The 16,640-nt window shown below is 40.5% G+C and overlaps 1 protein-coding gene across 1 annotated transcript in view; it reads right to left on the bottom strand.

Annotated features, from left to right (window-relative positions):
• LOC132399349 (uncharacterized) overlaps positions 1-16,640 on the bottom strand; it is a 215,820-nt gene that overhangs the window by 175,787 nt on the left and 23,393 nt on the right. The window contains exons 9-11 of the mRNA XM_059979603.1: positions 15,274-15,456; positions 13,442-13,533; positions 4,373-4,542 (exon numbers count right to left, since the gene is read on the bottom strand). Coding sequence (XP_059835586.1) covers positions 4,373-4,542; positions 13,442-13,533; positions 15,274-15,456 — 445 coding nt within the window. The remainder of the gene's footprint in view (positions 1-4,372; positions 4,543-13,441; positions 13,534-15,273; positions 15,457-16,640) is intronic.

The following is a 16,640-nucleotide window of genomic DNA, read 5'->3' on the forward strand; positions in this document are numbered from 1 at the left end:
CCATGATAATAGCTACAAATTTTGGGCCCCTCTGCAGCTGTGGCCCCTGGGCTGCAGCCTAGCCTAGCCCTGCTCACATGTGATCTATGAGGCAATTCAGAAACATTTGCTTACAGAAGACAGACTAACACTACAGAAGGCAATTGGGATTCATTCATCTATGGAGATGGAAGCTAAAGATGCACAGCTATTGTGCACATCTTCCCAATGAGACACCTATAGGTAATCAATGTTACAGTTGTGTCAAAATTGGGCATTCAGAAAAAGAATGGTGGTACAAGGATTTAGAGTGCCAAAACGGTGGCAAAAAGGGGACATATAAAAGTTAAAAAAAAAGTCAACCAAAACACTGCAATAAAGAGAAATGACTTTTGGAAAAACAAAAAAAAAACATGTGAAAAGATAGAGCATACTGAGGACAGACTGACTTTCACTCTGTGGTTGAAGAAACTTTGCATGTTTTTTTCTGTTTCAGGAACAAAGTCAACTATTGGATGATCTCACGGTTGGATGGGGCCACAGTGAGGATGCAGCTGGACAAGGATACTGAATTATCTTTGGTGTCCGAGACAGTTTACAAGGAGAAATTATAGCATCTCGCCCCTTCTGGGGCGAGGTTGAGTTTAAAGGATAACATTGGTGAGGTTATCCCAGTGAGGGGAGTAGTATGTGCCACAGTGAAGATTAATGAACAAAGGAAGAAACCTCCACTCTACACTGTTAAAGGTAGCTTTCCTGTGCTTCTCTGCTGCTCAAAATCAACTGGCATGCAGTACATTTAATGGGTGGGAACGCTGGTCTACAAGAGGGATGGAAGCAACACACAGGAAATCACTGTTACGCTGGACACAACACCCAAATACCTGAAGACCAGTCCTGTTCTATACACCCTCAAACCAAAGGTAGATGCCGAATTGGAAAGACTAGCCCAGAGTAAGGTATTGGGACCATAGGTGTAAGTAAATAGGCAACTCCAGTGGCTCCTGACCTAAAGTGAGATGGGTCACTAAGATTTTCTTTGGAGTCTTCAACCATTTACCCAGTTCTTACGGTTGAACAATTCCCTCTTCCCCTCATTGATGACCTTTTTGCAGGATTGGCTAGAGGATGGACAATTAGCATGACTGACTTATGTCAAGCATAATTACAAATGCATTTGGAGTTAGAGTCACAGGAACTGTTGACCATTGTGACTCACAAAGGAACGTTCAGGTATTGAAAGTTTCCATTTGGCATCACCTCGGTTCCAGCAAGCAATTGACTAGATCCTGAGTGGGTTGACAGGGGCAGAAAGCTGTTTAGATGACTTGCTAATTACTGGGGAAAATGAGCATAAACACCTACAAACTTTGGTTCTACACTACAATGACTCCAGAAGTCTGGGCGAAGAGTCTGTAAGGACAAATGTGAGTCATTTCGACCTTCAATTGAATATTTGGGGCATGTGATTGACAACTCAGGATTCATAAAGGTGAAGGCAATCGTGGAGGTTCCATCATCACAGAATGTAAGTCAATTAAGATCTTTCTTAGGACTGCTACTATATTCTACACGAAGTTTGCTCCTAATCCAGCTAGCATGCTGAAACCACTTCACAAGCTTTTAAATAAATCGACATTCTGGCAGAGGATAGATCGCTGTGAAGAGGCTTTTAAAAAGGCCAAACACTTGGTCACAGTACAAAGCACTTGTACACTTCATCCCATCATTGCCCATACAGTTGGCCTATGACACATCATCCTATGGTGTGGGGGAAATTATCCTGCCGTTGGGTGAATAGCATCCAATCGCTTTCACATCAAGGACATTAATCTATGCCCAGATTGACTGGGAAGCATTCACAATTGTCTTTGGAGATAATAAATTCCATTGATCCTCTTTAGTTGACAATTTATACTACCAATAGATCGTCGTCCCTTGATGTCAAATTTTGGTTCACATAAGGACATTCCTTCCCTAGTTGCGAGTCAAATACAACAGTGGGCTCTGTTACCATTTGCTCAACAGTACAATATAAAGGCCAGGAGGTCCAAGCACCATTTGAATGCTGACTTCCTTTAACTGTTACAGCTCCAGAGCTGCCTCTGGTGGCCAGGACAGGATGTACCCATTGAAGAGGAGGCCAGAGTATGCCCACATTGTTAGCAAGTGAGAAATTTTCCTCAACTTGCTCCTTCGCATCCATGGGAATGGCCTGAAGAACCATAACGGAGGACTTACACAGGTTTTGCAGGACCTGAAGGAGGCCACATGTTCTTAGTCGTAGTGGATGCACACAGCAAATGGCCCAAGTCTGTCATCATGAAGAGCACAAAGTCTGAAAGATCCATTGAGGGGCGATGTACCATCTTTAGCCTCAACAGCTTGTAAGTGACAATGGCCCAATGACAATGGTGCTTCCTACTTACAATGCAGTACCCAAGCCAAGATGTATATACACACCAAAAGATTAAATGACTTTGGTGTCATCCCCGGGTCATCGGTACCATCACAAAAACAGTCGGTTTGCAGACAGATTGAATCTCTGGTTTAGTGACTCATCCTCAGCTCATGAGGCAGAATAACCCCCAAGGTTATGTATGGGAATAGAGGAAGTCCACCCTCTTTCCTTAGTTTAGAAAATAAAATGCTTTTTGTTGTTTTTTGAATTTGCTGATGACTCCATTGAAAGTTAGTAGTTCAGCAGCTGGTTTGTGTATGGGAGGAGAGGAAAATCTTTAACATAAGTTGGGAGGAATATGTTATGTATTCATGTATATTTTGTCTCTTTTGGGTTGCTCTCAAGCTTTCCTGGGCATTACGTACCCAGCGTAATCTGAGAGGGCAGTCTGGGTCGAAGACTTACTAGTGAAATAAGCAGTTTCAGGTTTATTCCCCACCTCCCAGTCTCTCGTGTGCGTTACTCACGGCCAACCAGCTTTCCAGTACCACAACGTAACAGTGAGGATTAGGTGGGAGTTCAGAATAGGATCATGGAGTTATTCAGTTACAGGAAGAGACTGCTTAGCCCAATGTACTCCTGCTCCCTATCCACTGCCCTTCTGAAAACTCTACTACACACCTTAGAGAATGTGGTGTTCAGAAGGGTGTGGGAGGACATTGCCAGGGTGTGAGCCAGTGTGGGATCATGTTGAAGACTGTGAGGTGAGGGGTAGGGAATCCGAGTGGTTGGGGATGGAAGGCAGTGTTGGGGTCCAGACAGATGTGGGTGAGCAACACACAGTGAGCAAAGTTTGGGGTGCCGGGTATGGGCAGGGGTGGAGGCAGAGTGCAGTGGCAGGTTCTGGTGCGGAGAGCGTGGGGCAGTATTGGGTGCTGACAAGTGGAGCAGGGTTGTGGACTGGTGGGTGAGAGTAAGCTGGAGAGAAGAGACTTGTTCCTAGGCCAGAAGCTGCTGAGATGGTTACATCCTTTCTCAGGTTACCCTTTAAACCAGGATGGGAATGAGAAATCCCAATGGCATCACCAGGAAAATCTCATCACCATCTATTTTTCCCCTTATAGACCCAACCACATCTGGCATTAACTATGCAGTGCCCTCCCCATCAATCTCGTGGCCTTCTCCTTACTCCCCATTTTGCTCCAAGCTAACCCCGCCCCCCCCCCAACCACCAGGGACACCTTGCAGGTGACTTTTACTGCTTGCTTGTTCTTTTGCCCACAGGTCAGATTGTGCTTGCCCTTAACATCAACCAGACTTCCTCATTCCTAATTGTACTGTGTTTTCAACTTGTTATTGTAGTCCCTTACACCCTCCCCTCTGCCCCGATCACACTGAGACCATTATAGTGCATCCCTAGTACTGGATTCCAAACAGCCACCACTGTGTAAAAAAACCTGTTTTCCCCACTCACCTTAAACTGTGGAATTGGCCATTCACACCCTTACTAGCCACTCTGTCTCTCAATCTTATACATCTTCATCATGTTCTCTCTCATCCTGTTTCATTCCAAAGTGAAAATCCCCAACTCCCTCAACCTTTCCCCTTAAGAAATGATTTCTAATCCAGGCAGAATCCTGGTAAATCTCCTCTGTGCTCTCGCTAAAGCTTCAACATCCTTTCTATAATGAGGCAAATCAGAAATGGACACAATACTCCATTGAGTATCTCCTAATATCCTGACAGTAAATCAAATCCTCATTCTTTATTCTTCAAGCCGAACACAACCATTATCCCTCACTGCCATATAAAGTCCAATTGTATTCATTCACTTTACAGACCCTCACATGCATCCTTCACTGCCACTCCCCCTTGAGTTTGGGTAATTTCAATGCGTCTACCACTCATACATCAAATGGATGAACACATAACCACTCATTGCTTTGATTGGCATATCTGCATTTTCACCTAGTAGCAGAAGGAGAAAGGTACCTGTGCAACGTAGGAGTATGCTGCTTCCAGCAAATACTGTTGTAGATCTCTGTCACGTTTTATTAGCATAACTGATGCTTCTGCAGGGCCAGAGAGTGGAAATGCAGGTCCTGTAGTTCCCGTGGGATATGACACTTCAGAACAAATCTGCCATCCAATTTGTCTGGAAACTGCATTGGGAAACAAAACATCAGTTGTAAGTAACGTGTGGGCAAAGAAATAAACTCTAGGGACAGAGCATCTCCATTAGACTCCTTTAGAAGTCCCAGAAAATGTCAGCATCAACAAAGGCAATGCTAATGAAGAAAACATTTTATATGCTTTTGCCAAATAGGAAACCACAAATAGCTGTTTTGCCAGAAACCACATAATCCAGTGAATGCGCCTCTTCACCTTCAATGGGGTGAAATGTGGGCGCGTGTTGGTGCTAACAAAGAAGTCAGTAGCTGGAACAGTTTGCCGCACTATTGAGGCAAATTTACCACCATGAAGACAGGTAATTCCTGGCTGATAGAGAAAGATCTCATCCCAAAGTTCCTCAATGTTTCAAAAGTCGAGTTCGACCATAGAGCAGGACAGCACAGGCCCTTCGGCCCATGATGTAGTACCACCTATGCAAGATTAATCTGATCCTTCCCTCATACACAGCCCATACTCTCCAATTTTCTTACAAAGTAAGTGCCTATCTAAGAGTCCCTTAAATGTAACTAAGATTCTACCTCAACCATCATCGCCAGTAGTGCATTCCAGACAGCTACCACTGAGTAAAAACTACCCATTTCCTTCACTCATATTAAATAGACATCCTGTGGAATTGGCCATCGCCACCCTCACAGGCCGCTCTTCATCTCTCAAACTTATACACCTTCATTACATTGCCTTTCATCCCGTTTCATTCCAAAATGAAAAGTCCCAACTCCTTCAACCTTTCCCCTTAAGATATGTTTTATAATCCAGGTAGAAGCCTGGTAAATTTGTTCTGCACTCTCTTTAAAATTTCGACATCCTTCCTATGATGAGGCAACTGGAACTGAATACAATCTGTCGAATATTTCCCCATGTCTGCTGATGGTAGATCAAATCCTCACCCTTTACTCTTCAAGCCAAACACAACCATCATGCCTCACTCCCATATAAAGTCCAACTGTACTGATTCCCTTTGCAGACCCTCGCATACATCCATCATTGCCACTCGAAGGGTCTCAGCCTGAAACATCGACTGTACTCTTTTCCATAGATGCTGCCTGACTTGCTGAGTTCCTCCAGCGTTTTGTGTGTGTTGCTCTCTCCTCCTTTTGTAATTTCAATGCACCTACCACTGTCATGTGTCTAATGGATGGACACCTAACAAAACTATGACTCTTGGGTGTCTGTTCCCTCATCTGATATAGCAGCAGAGAGCACAAGACAAAGAGTAAACTGCTGATGGCCCTTCACAGATGCTAGCCTCCAGTCTGGGATCCTGAGGGAATGTGAGATCTGCCAGCTACATGATTACATACCGTAATATCAGCCACCCATACCCAACAGTCTCAAATGTTCAGTTTGACCTTCCCATACCAACATAGCCTTCTGTCATTGCTGCAAATTTAACCAGAAATTTCTCAAGAAAGCAAAACAATTAATCTTGCAGGTAATCAGACAGCTTTGGTAAGAGGTCATCAGCCCAAAGCATTAACTTTGTTTTTTTCTCTCTCCTCAGGTATTGCCCAGTCTACCGAGATTTTCACCAGCATTTGTTTGTTTTCATTTTAAATTTTCAGTCTTGTTTACAAATCACTCCCTGTCTTTCTAATCTTCACCAGCTATCCAAAGTCACTGATCCCTGCATGCAATTAATTCTGGCCACCCGACCATTACCAGTCTAAATGTTCCCACATACATCACTAAATAACTCCCGTCACAAAAACGTTGATGCAGTACTGAACCTAGCCACCACTCTCAATCGGTAAAGAAGAATGGAGCTGTGTATCAAGTTCAGAAGCAACAAGAGACATAAAAGTAAGGATTTTCTGACAGTATTGTACAGGATATGCCTCAAGAAGGATAATGAATAGGAAGAAGTTGAGAACATTATAGGGATAGCTGTCTGATCCATCAATCCATTCTGACAAGAGAAAACCTGAGTATTGAGCTTTCTAACATTACATCAACTCTGCCGCTGATACCATTGCCAACTATTCAGGGCAATGAGCTGCATAAATAACTGGACGTCAGCAGTATAATGGAACTGATGCTTTCCTTTATATATTTCTATGTTATTAGCCTCAGGACATAAACTGATCAGTGTTTTTGTCTCTTCTGATCACTTATCGCTGCCTTAAAAAAAATCACTTCTTTTAGAAGTAACAACTTAACTCCCTCTAATTAACTGTGGTGCACAAGAGGTGTAGCACAAACAACATTTGGGTCACTAACAGGCTATACAGCAAAATTGAGCTACCCAGTTAGAAAAGGCACTAAGCACATTCACTCCTCATTCTCACTTTTGTACATTTCTAACATATTTTTTATTTATGAAATTCCCGCTCAGGAATTTCTTTTTAGAAAGAAATTGTGAGTAATCATTGGCAAAGTCTATGTCCACATACAACACAGTGAGATGTACGTGCACAGCTCTCTTTTACAGATGAAACTGGTGCTTAAAAAGGCATGTTTCAAAATGCCATTTGTAGGGCTAGAACTTTCAAGCTAATCACAGTACAAACTTATATCTAATCCCCTCAATTCCACATTCCACAATGAAACCCCAACATAATCTAAACAAAGGCAACTGATTATTAGCAGAGCACATTTGCTGTTACAGTGAACAAACAATGTAATACAGAGAGCGAGAAAAAGCACATGTTTCTGATTAAACGCATGATCAAGTCCTTCATTAAAATATGGGACTGCTCTTCTGCCAGAATCCTGTTATAACAGTTTGCATTTAACAAGATTAATTTGTATTACTTCCAGGAATACAGCTGAAAACCTGTTAGCATGCAGAGGGAATCAACGGAAGATGTGACAATAAAAGAACATGAAAGAAAAGACAGAACATGATTCTAATTCACAGCGCATTGATATTGTATACTGGAGATATTCCACTGTAGAATACTTTTAGACTGTTCTAATTTATTTATTTTATTTTTATTTACTGTACTTAGAGATATAGCACTGTAACAGGACCTTCTGGCCAAACGAGCCCACTCTGGCCACTTACACCCATGTGACCAATTAACCTAGCATCCCGTGCATCTCTGGAATGTAAGAGGAATCTGGAGCACCCGGACAGAGCCCACATGGCCATTGGGAGAACTCATAAACCCCTTGCGTTCAGCAGTAGAATTGAATCCAGGTCGCTGACATTGTAAAGGCATTATGCTAACCACTATGCTACTGTGCCACCTCTAATTCTAAACATGGAAAGAAAACGGACTCTTTATCTGTGTGTTACTAGATCATTATCATCATCATTCTGTGCCGTGTCATATGACATGCGTGATCATGGTCTCTGTGACCGTGACTGTTCTTGGCAAATTTTTCTTCAGAAGTTGTTTAACATTGCCTTCTTCTGGGCAGTGCCTTTACAAGGCAGGTGAACCCAGCCATCATCGATACTCTTCAGAGATTGTCTGCCTGACGTAGGTGGTCACATAACCAGAACCTGTGAACTGCACCAGCTGCTCATACAACCATCCACCATCTGCTCTCATGGCCCTATGCGACCCTAATCAAGCAGAAGGTCTAAGCAGATTTTACACCTTGCCCAAGGGTGATCGACAGGCTAGCGGAGGAAGAAGTGCCTTGCACCTCCTTTGGCAGAGATGCATCTACACCTGCTACCCATCTAGCCCATAGTCTGCTCTAAAAGTAAGCAGAATTGGTTAGTTTCTATTTGCTGTTGCTCTTGTAGACCACTGGACAATGTGAATAGCATTTGAGCAATTAGGAGCATGGGACGAGATAAAAGCTTGAGAGATAGCTCAAATACTGACTGCCATTGTCCACCAGTCCTGCTGTCTTTTCCTGAATCTCTCTGCTGTTAAACTCCTACAGACAAAATTCATTATTAAATCAAAGATCTGTGATTTTTAAAAAAATTAGTGAGACAACTATGAATAGACTATCGTATATTCCGGAGTATAAGCTGAACCCCCATTTTCAAGGTTAAAAAAAGTGACATTTTCATGTTACCTTTGTATAAACCAACCCCTTTTGTAGAGGTTTTTAATTTAACCAGAAAAGATCACAAGATCTTTTCAAAGATGTCGGTACTCAGCTTTGCCGGTTCAGGACCTTGGAAATTTGGTGGACCAGTACCTGCTAAGAAAACAGGCCTACACATTGTAGAGCGTTATAAGCGAATTCTTAATAAATAAATCACGGAGGGAAGTTTTGGATTAGGTTCCCAAAGGTAAAGAATCCTCTGAAATGCAACCCCTGTGAAACCATTCAGTGCCCATCATAATCTCGGTAAAACATAACACAGGGTGGCGGAATCAGTACGTGTACACAGTATTGAGTTTGCGACCACCATGTACAAAAGATTAAAACAAATGTGATATGATGCTGGCTTCAAGCTGAAGGTTATTGATTTTGCTAAAGGAATGAATAATTCTGCAGCTACTAATAAGTTTGGTGTAAGTGAGAGAGTGGAGAAAGGCAGAGGACACACTGAGGGAAATGCCAAAAATGAAATGTGCAAATCACAGAAAAACATGCCAGTGGCCAGAACTGGGAAAAAAGTTTTAGAGTGGGTGAATCACCAGCAATCGCCTGGATACGTTGTTACCAGAGAAAAGATTTGAGTTTAAGCGTTGAAATGGGACGAAAAAAACCGCGAGGTCAGTGAAAATTTCAGAGGTACGCGAAGTTGGTGCACCTTATTTATGAATAGATGTGATCGTGATCTTGTGTTGAGACGAAAAACAAAGATTGCTCAGAAAATTCCTGCGGGCTGTTGTTTACATTCAAGAACACTGCTGGATGGACGAAGCGGGTTGCTTGAAGTGGGTGTGAGTTTAAAGAAACGAAAGAATTCATGCATCAACAGTGAAGCGAATTTGACTCAAAAACAGCCAATAAATACGACCTGTCTTCCGTGTATTCGTTTTTCCAAAGTTGGCACCCTCTGTATAAGCTGACACCCTAATTTTAGGACCAAAATTTAGGGCCAAATTCTTGGCTTATACACCGGAATTTACGGTACTTAATTCAATGACTAAGAAGGCAGATTATCTTCCAAGTATGTCTGATTGTCAAGATTAATTTGTAGCTTTTTATTAGGCTTGGCAAGAAATGATCTTCTATTAATGAACGTTAAAAAAAAAATTTCCTTCCCACTCACAGATTGAAAAATGCTTCTCAGAATTCACCAATAAGATTACCATCATACACACCCCTTAAGAAGGACCAGAGATACAGAAGAGATTTTATTTGTACTTTTCAGTATTTTTCTTATAGCTGCAATGTAGCTAAGTGAGAACAATAACTAAAATAGGTATATTACAGCATACCTTTTGACAATTATTGTACAATGCATTTTGATAATTAATTATGTAAAGCCTTTAATGGCACACCATTACTACCATGGGGACACACAGGGATGCACATGCAGGGATCTGGAGCAACATACAAAATGCTGGAGGAACTCAACAAATTATACAGATTCTACGGTGGAAAATGTCAGTCAAGGCTTTGGGTCAAGATCCTTTCCAGTTGAAGTGTTTCAACCTGAAACATCAACTGTCCATTCGTGACCATAATTACCACACTCCGGCATTATACAATCATGTAAATCCATATCAATAAAAATAAAATTCTAAGAAGTTGATTTTATTTGTCAAAAATACTTAATGAAATAGAAATTAACTTCTGTCTACTTTGTCCATACTCGGTGTTCCTTTCAGTAATATAAAAAGCAATTTTGTTTCAATAGGTGATTACGGAGCAATGTCTGCACAGAGAATAGAAAACTGACTGGGTGTTTTATCATCCATTACCAACCCCATTGGAAGTGGCCAGGAAAATTCAACACACTCACTATCCACCCAGCAAATTGCTTTTTCCAAAAGCTTCCTTCTGGAAAGTAGTATAGGGCCATGAAAACAAAAACTTAATGCCATCAAAAGTTTCTTCTGCCAAGCAGTTAATCTGATCGATCAATCATTCTAGTTGGCCACCCCACTCCTCTCTATCTATTACCTCAATCATTGCACTACACTGTAAACACTTTAAACCACTTTAAATAATGCCATTATAAATGTAAATTTCATAATGGTATTTATGTTTGTGTACACTTTATTCCATATCTCTACTTTAACCTCTAATTTTATTTTTATATAATTCCTTATTCTTATAATTATTTAATGTTGTTTTAATTGTATGTCATGCCAACACACCTCAGCAAATTCCTAATACTTGTAAATGTATACAGCAAATAAAGTTGATATTTGATCTCATTCATTTCAGTAACAGGAGACTGGTGAGATTGTGGTCCTATGTCTATTGCCTTTTGATGTTTAATGCCCAATCAACATAGGGAAGATCTGCAACTATATTTCTGTATATATGAACTGTAGGAGGAATTTATTGTTTTGGATAGATTCCAAAACTTCAAGGTTTTGGATAGATTCCAGCATTACCACTTTGCTAAGAGTGATTCAAAAAAAGATTATGCTCTTTGCTGCTTCAACTTAAAGAGCTTTGCCAAAAGTAATTTCTAGCATTTCAAAGAGGATTCCCAGACAGCCTTTAAACAATATTTCTAATAGCAAATAATAAGCAGAAGAAATAAGAATATGCCTGGCACCAGGGCTTTATGAAGCATTTAAAAACCAATAAATTAGGACTTCTAATGTGTGTAATACTAAATGAAACAGCCAGTGCTTTAGGGGGAAATGGAAATAAGTTTCCAGTTACAGCAATATCAATAACAACAGGATTTCAACGTTCCATTCCTGGGCTCTACAAATTGTTATTAAACAAAATTAGAGACTAGAACATGCAAGTTTATATCAAGGACAGATGAGCAAAAGCCTGGCGGAAAATCCCGACATTAAGGAGTGCCTTAAGAGAAGTGGTGATATAGGGAGATCTAGAGAGGGTATTTTAGAACTGTGCCTTGGTATCTGTGGTAAAACAAAGAAGCATGATACTTGCTGGTTCTGTTAAGTACTCATGATGCTACTAAAAACCTAAAAATAAAAGAGGCTTAAAAAAACTAAAAAAAAAGTGAGATAGAGGATGTTCCTGTACATTGGTTTTAGGACCTCTTTAAGGAGTGATATCAAGGCAGCTCTTCGGTGAATATCTGGATGGCCTTAATTCATTTCCGTCAGCAAACCTGATTACTTACTAGCTTATTACAGCATAGAAAAGGCCATTTGGCCCATTGGTTTTATTCCAACTGCCAAATGAGCAACCCTACCATTCCCATTTCTTCTAACTGCCCTGCAACCTGCTCTCTTTCACAAACCGATCAACCCCTCTTTAATCCTTTTGCCAATTGCCTACTCAAGGGTGTACTTTACAGCAGCTAATTCATCAACTAACATGTCTTTGTGAAATAAGAGAAACCAGGAATGCCCAGAAAGTGAAAATTCCACACATAGCACCAACCACCAGGATCAGGCCGGGGGTCATGAAGCAGAACTAACCACCAATTCACCGTTAGCTTGTTCAACGGGCACACATGAAAAGGACTGAAATAAGAACAGACCACTTCAAGACTGGAGTTAATGTTTCAAAGATGCCTTGACCTGCTGCAGTAATTCTGTTTATCTTTCTATAGATGCTGCCTGATCTGCTGAGTGCTTTTTTAAAAAAAAAATTCTGTCCTTCAGCATCTGCACTTTTGTTTTTCGGTTTATGGAAATTATGGGTAGATATTTCATCCCATTTCAAATGATTTTCTTGCACTAAAAGCCTTCATTGAGATTATGACATTACGCAAGCCTTACACAACCTCAAACATGACGTAACTAGAACTCTATTTGTCCTGTAGCAACATTTATCGTCATGCAGTCATCTCAGTCTGGTACACCTCTGTGGAATGGGCTGTACTGAAGAACTCAGCTCCACAGCACTTTCTCAGGGTGTAGTTGATCACAGGCCTTAGGTGGTGGATGCTATTTTAAATGTCTCTAACTGTTAAAAAAAACGGTTACAAGAAGTTGAAATGGGTTAACATAATGAAAAGTGTAAAACATTTAAATTAATAATAAAGAAAAAAAATACTGTTTTATATTTTAATGAATAAAGAGTGGTGCATAATGAAATGAAAAATAACTAGATACTCATATTCTATATCAGGGGTTCCCAACCTGGGATCCATGGACCCCTTGCGTAATGGTATTGGTCCATGGCATTAAAAAGGTTGTAAACCCCTATTTTAGATGAAGATCAGCCAGTTCATTCGGGTGGATGGGTCTGCACGAGGCATCCCAGCAATGGCTGATGCAGAGCAGAGGGATCAGATGTGAAGTGCATCCATGTTCTTAGCTTGATATTTTCTAAAGTTGTCAAAGGACTTGGTGCTGAGTTCAGCATTGGGATGGGAGGTCACATGCATTGTTCTGATTCACATGGATGTCTAATTTCTACATTGCAATGCCAAGGTGCAGAGGGTGCATAGGGACAGACAGACAGACACACACACACACACACACACGTATGCACGCACAACAATACTCCTTGCATAATGCTTATGCAATACATCCCACCTATCACCTTCCCCAAGCCTCTGCGACAAAACTCTGCCACCCACACCCCACATGGTTTCATGTGCCCAATTTTACCTTATTCCACCAACCACCCGCAAGCCCTTTTCTCTCTCATCTCTTTTCTCTGGCTATGTTGCCATTAAATTCTCAAACCTGATGCGGGGTCTTGACCCAGAGCATCAACCGTCCTTTTGCTTATATAGATGCTGCCTGACCCACTGAGTTCCTCTAACAGTTTTATTCGCTATTTTGATTTTAACAAGGATTCTTCAATTTGTTGTTGAGGAGTATAAGTTGATTTTGAATTATAATCACCAAGTCTCCTCAACCTTTTAGAAAAGTGTGCACTGGGTCAACTTACATTCTTCTTCACTGCATGTTCTTGCTTCTTTTCGATCAAGAGATCCAATAATTTCCTCCTTTCCATCTGGACTTGCAGTGTAAAGTCTTGAGCTGCCAATCAATAAACACGGACACAAAAGAAAAGTCACCTACTTTGTCTATGGCTTGCATGTATCCCCACAGCTACAATACGCATTTCTTCACCTCACTTACAGGCAACAAATAGTTTAAAGCTCCCCTGGAGTCACTTTTGAAAGTAATAAAAATTCTATAACACATAAATGGGGACAAGCAACAAAAGATGTTCCAATCTTCTTTGTAGGGCCTAAGTGAACAGGAAAAGATGACAGAAGATTTCATTTTACCGTAGCTAAACTTGAAAGGGTTATTATAGTGACCTCCAGTTGCTTTATAAACTGTAGAAATCTGATTGGCACCTCAGCCCAACAGGAGTTCAATAGATTTATATATTTTTGTCCACCCAGGAGGGAGTAAAGTGCAGAACTTAGCTGCAGTTAATCCACACATCCAGCCAGTCCTCAAAGTCAGTTCCAGTGTCCACATTGTAACAACCTTGCAGAGGGCTAGTGCACTCGCGTTCCCTGTCTAGTTCACCAATCTAAGGGCCTAAACTATATTGTCTGCACTGTTGAACAGGCACTGGACACTCCAAACATAATACAACAGAGGGGATGTAAAGCTACCTACTTTATGTTCTGTTTTTCAGCGGCAAAATAACCAGAGCCTCAAATTAGCCAGATTTGAAATATTATAAAGGAATTACATCTGGTATTGGAAATGTTTATTAAAACTGAAAACAGTCGGAAAATACTTGCAGGCCAGTCTGACTAGATACAATGGTACTGTGACATGTGATAAGCAGCTACACAAGCAGCTCTAGCAGAGATTATAGTTCTCCAAAAAGAGAATATGGCAGGTGCTAAAAGCAGATAAAAGATATACTGAAATTGCTGAATTTACTGATATATTGCTCCAGCAAAAAGCCATTCAGATACAATAAGTCTGGTAACTACCTTCAGCAATGTAAGCCCCATACGTTGTCCTGAAGGTGGCATGCAAAATAATGTACGCCTAACATGTTGCAACCTGATTCTCTATTACAGATGCAGATGGATCTGTTCCGTGCTTCCAGTGCTTATTTTTGTTTGTTCAATGAAGTTAACAATATAGAGCATTTTAGTTTTATTCTGCAGGTCAGAATGATCTAGCCTGAAGCAAGCAGCTTTCTTTTCTTGTTGTGAGACTGATTTATTAAGACTATAAAATGAGAGAATGTGCCAGACTGAAAGAAATATATTGCCCGTTCTCTAGTGATTTGTGGAGATAGGGAAGAAGTTAATGAAATGACAGTCACTCAGCCAGATCCCTGGCTTCCACAGTCACTACACAATTATCTGCTAGATGCAGTGAATGAATTTATCCATATTTGAACTGCCAAATGGAATACAAAAAAGGAGAGTGTACTATCCAAAATCTTCAGATTCTAATGCATGTCCCCCATCATTAAAGTTTGTCAGCATTGATACACATTGTAATACAGGCAAGAGAGGGCAGTAAAATACAGTAGAACAAGTGACTAAGTTAAGAAAAGGGGAATTACTTTTCTCCTTCAGATCTGCTAATTGACACTAACTCATGGGCCACAGTAAATGCCACACTGATATATCTATACCAAAGACAATGGCCCAACGAGCCAGGAGTCAAGTATGTGAGAGACAGACTGCACAGCTTTCATGTCACACTAGGGATCCAAAATCTGCATTTGAAGCATAACCAACAAGCTGCATGCTTGGTTAAAGGTCGTCATGAAAATGATCTTCGTGCGGTCACCTGACATCAATGACTTCCATTGTTTCCTGTGGTGTGTTGAGGAAAATTTTCAGATCTTTTCCTTTCTTCAGCTGGATTCCACCATCCAGGCTTGTCACTGTCCTCATTCCAGCCACCCACTCCAAACCAGCTTTACCAATTGTCCCATCGAGTCCCATGTGTGCTGATACATGAATATGAGCACTAAAAACAGAACATTATGAACATCTTCAGAGGTACATCATCTGTTCAAATTTCAAACATAAATAAATCTACAGAGTATAAGCACTTTCGATAAGGACAGATGAAACTATCTGTCCCACTGAGTCTATGTCAGCTCTCAGATCTTTCCCATGAATCCCATTCTTCAGAATTAATGGAAATGATTCACATTTTTGTATACTGCATTATTTTAACTAATTTATTTATTACAAGAAGTATGGCAATTTAAAGACTTCCTCCTTCTTTTTCTTCTTGGGCCCTTAGCTCTCCATGGTGCCTCCATGAGGCCATTAATGACCTCCTTTCTCCATCGTCCAAAGTCGACGGTATGGCTGGAGTTCATGAATGTTTCTGTAATCCATTGTATACACTGTACAGGGGATTGGCCTACACAGCTTCACCAAAGCCCTAATGGTTGGTCTTACCTGTTTCCACTTCTCATGAAGGGGATGTAGGGTCGGACTTTAATGACTTTAGGGTCATTAACCTTTAGCCTACAAGCCTTTTGAGCTTGGAAGCTAAATAAATCAATACAAAAAAAAATCAAGGACCCAGCCTTTGGCTTGTCCCTAATTAGCTTGTTTGTTAGATTGATAGTTGGCTTGAAGTCAATGTCCCATGTTTAACTGTTATCTCCCATACCCAAAAGAGAAGGTTTGGAATTTGACAAACCAAGTGAGCTGAGGACATAGTCACATATTTAACTGATATCTCCTGAACTATGAAAGGATTCCCCCTTATTTACTAGTTTCACTAGAACATAACTTTATTTTACAATGAAATATTTTGAACATGTATTAAAACTGAACAATTTAACATCAGTAGACAAGTTGAGGTAACCTGTTTTAAAAGTTGTGTAATCAAAAAGCAAAAAAAAAGACCGAATACAGGAAATATTAAATAAAAACAGTGAAAATGGTAAATTTGGGGAATTCTGGTCATATTGGAACTAGTACATTTTGGTCCAATTAAGCAGCTGCCTCAGTCAGCTGAAGTTTTATGAAAATAGTTAGAAAAATATAAAAAATCTACTATTTATCTGAATAGCAAATTGTTTAAATGAAAAACAGAACAAATTAGAGCACTACCAGTACTGCTAGTATAAAACTGCATATTAGTTCCTAAAAGTTATTGATGGAATATAAACTGCCATGTTATTCTGATTG

The sequence above is a fragment of the Hypanus sabinus genome, chromosome 9 (assembly GCF_030144855.1).
Source record: "Hypanus sabinus isolate sHypSab1 chromosome 9, sHypSab1.hap1, whole genome shotgun sequence".
NCBI classification, from domain to species: Eukaryota; Metazoa; Chordata; class Chondrichthyes; order Myliobatiformes; family Dasyatidae; genus Hypanus; species Hypanus sabinus.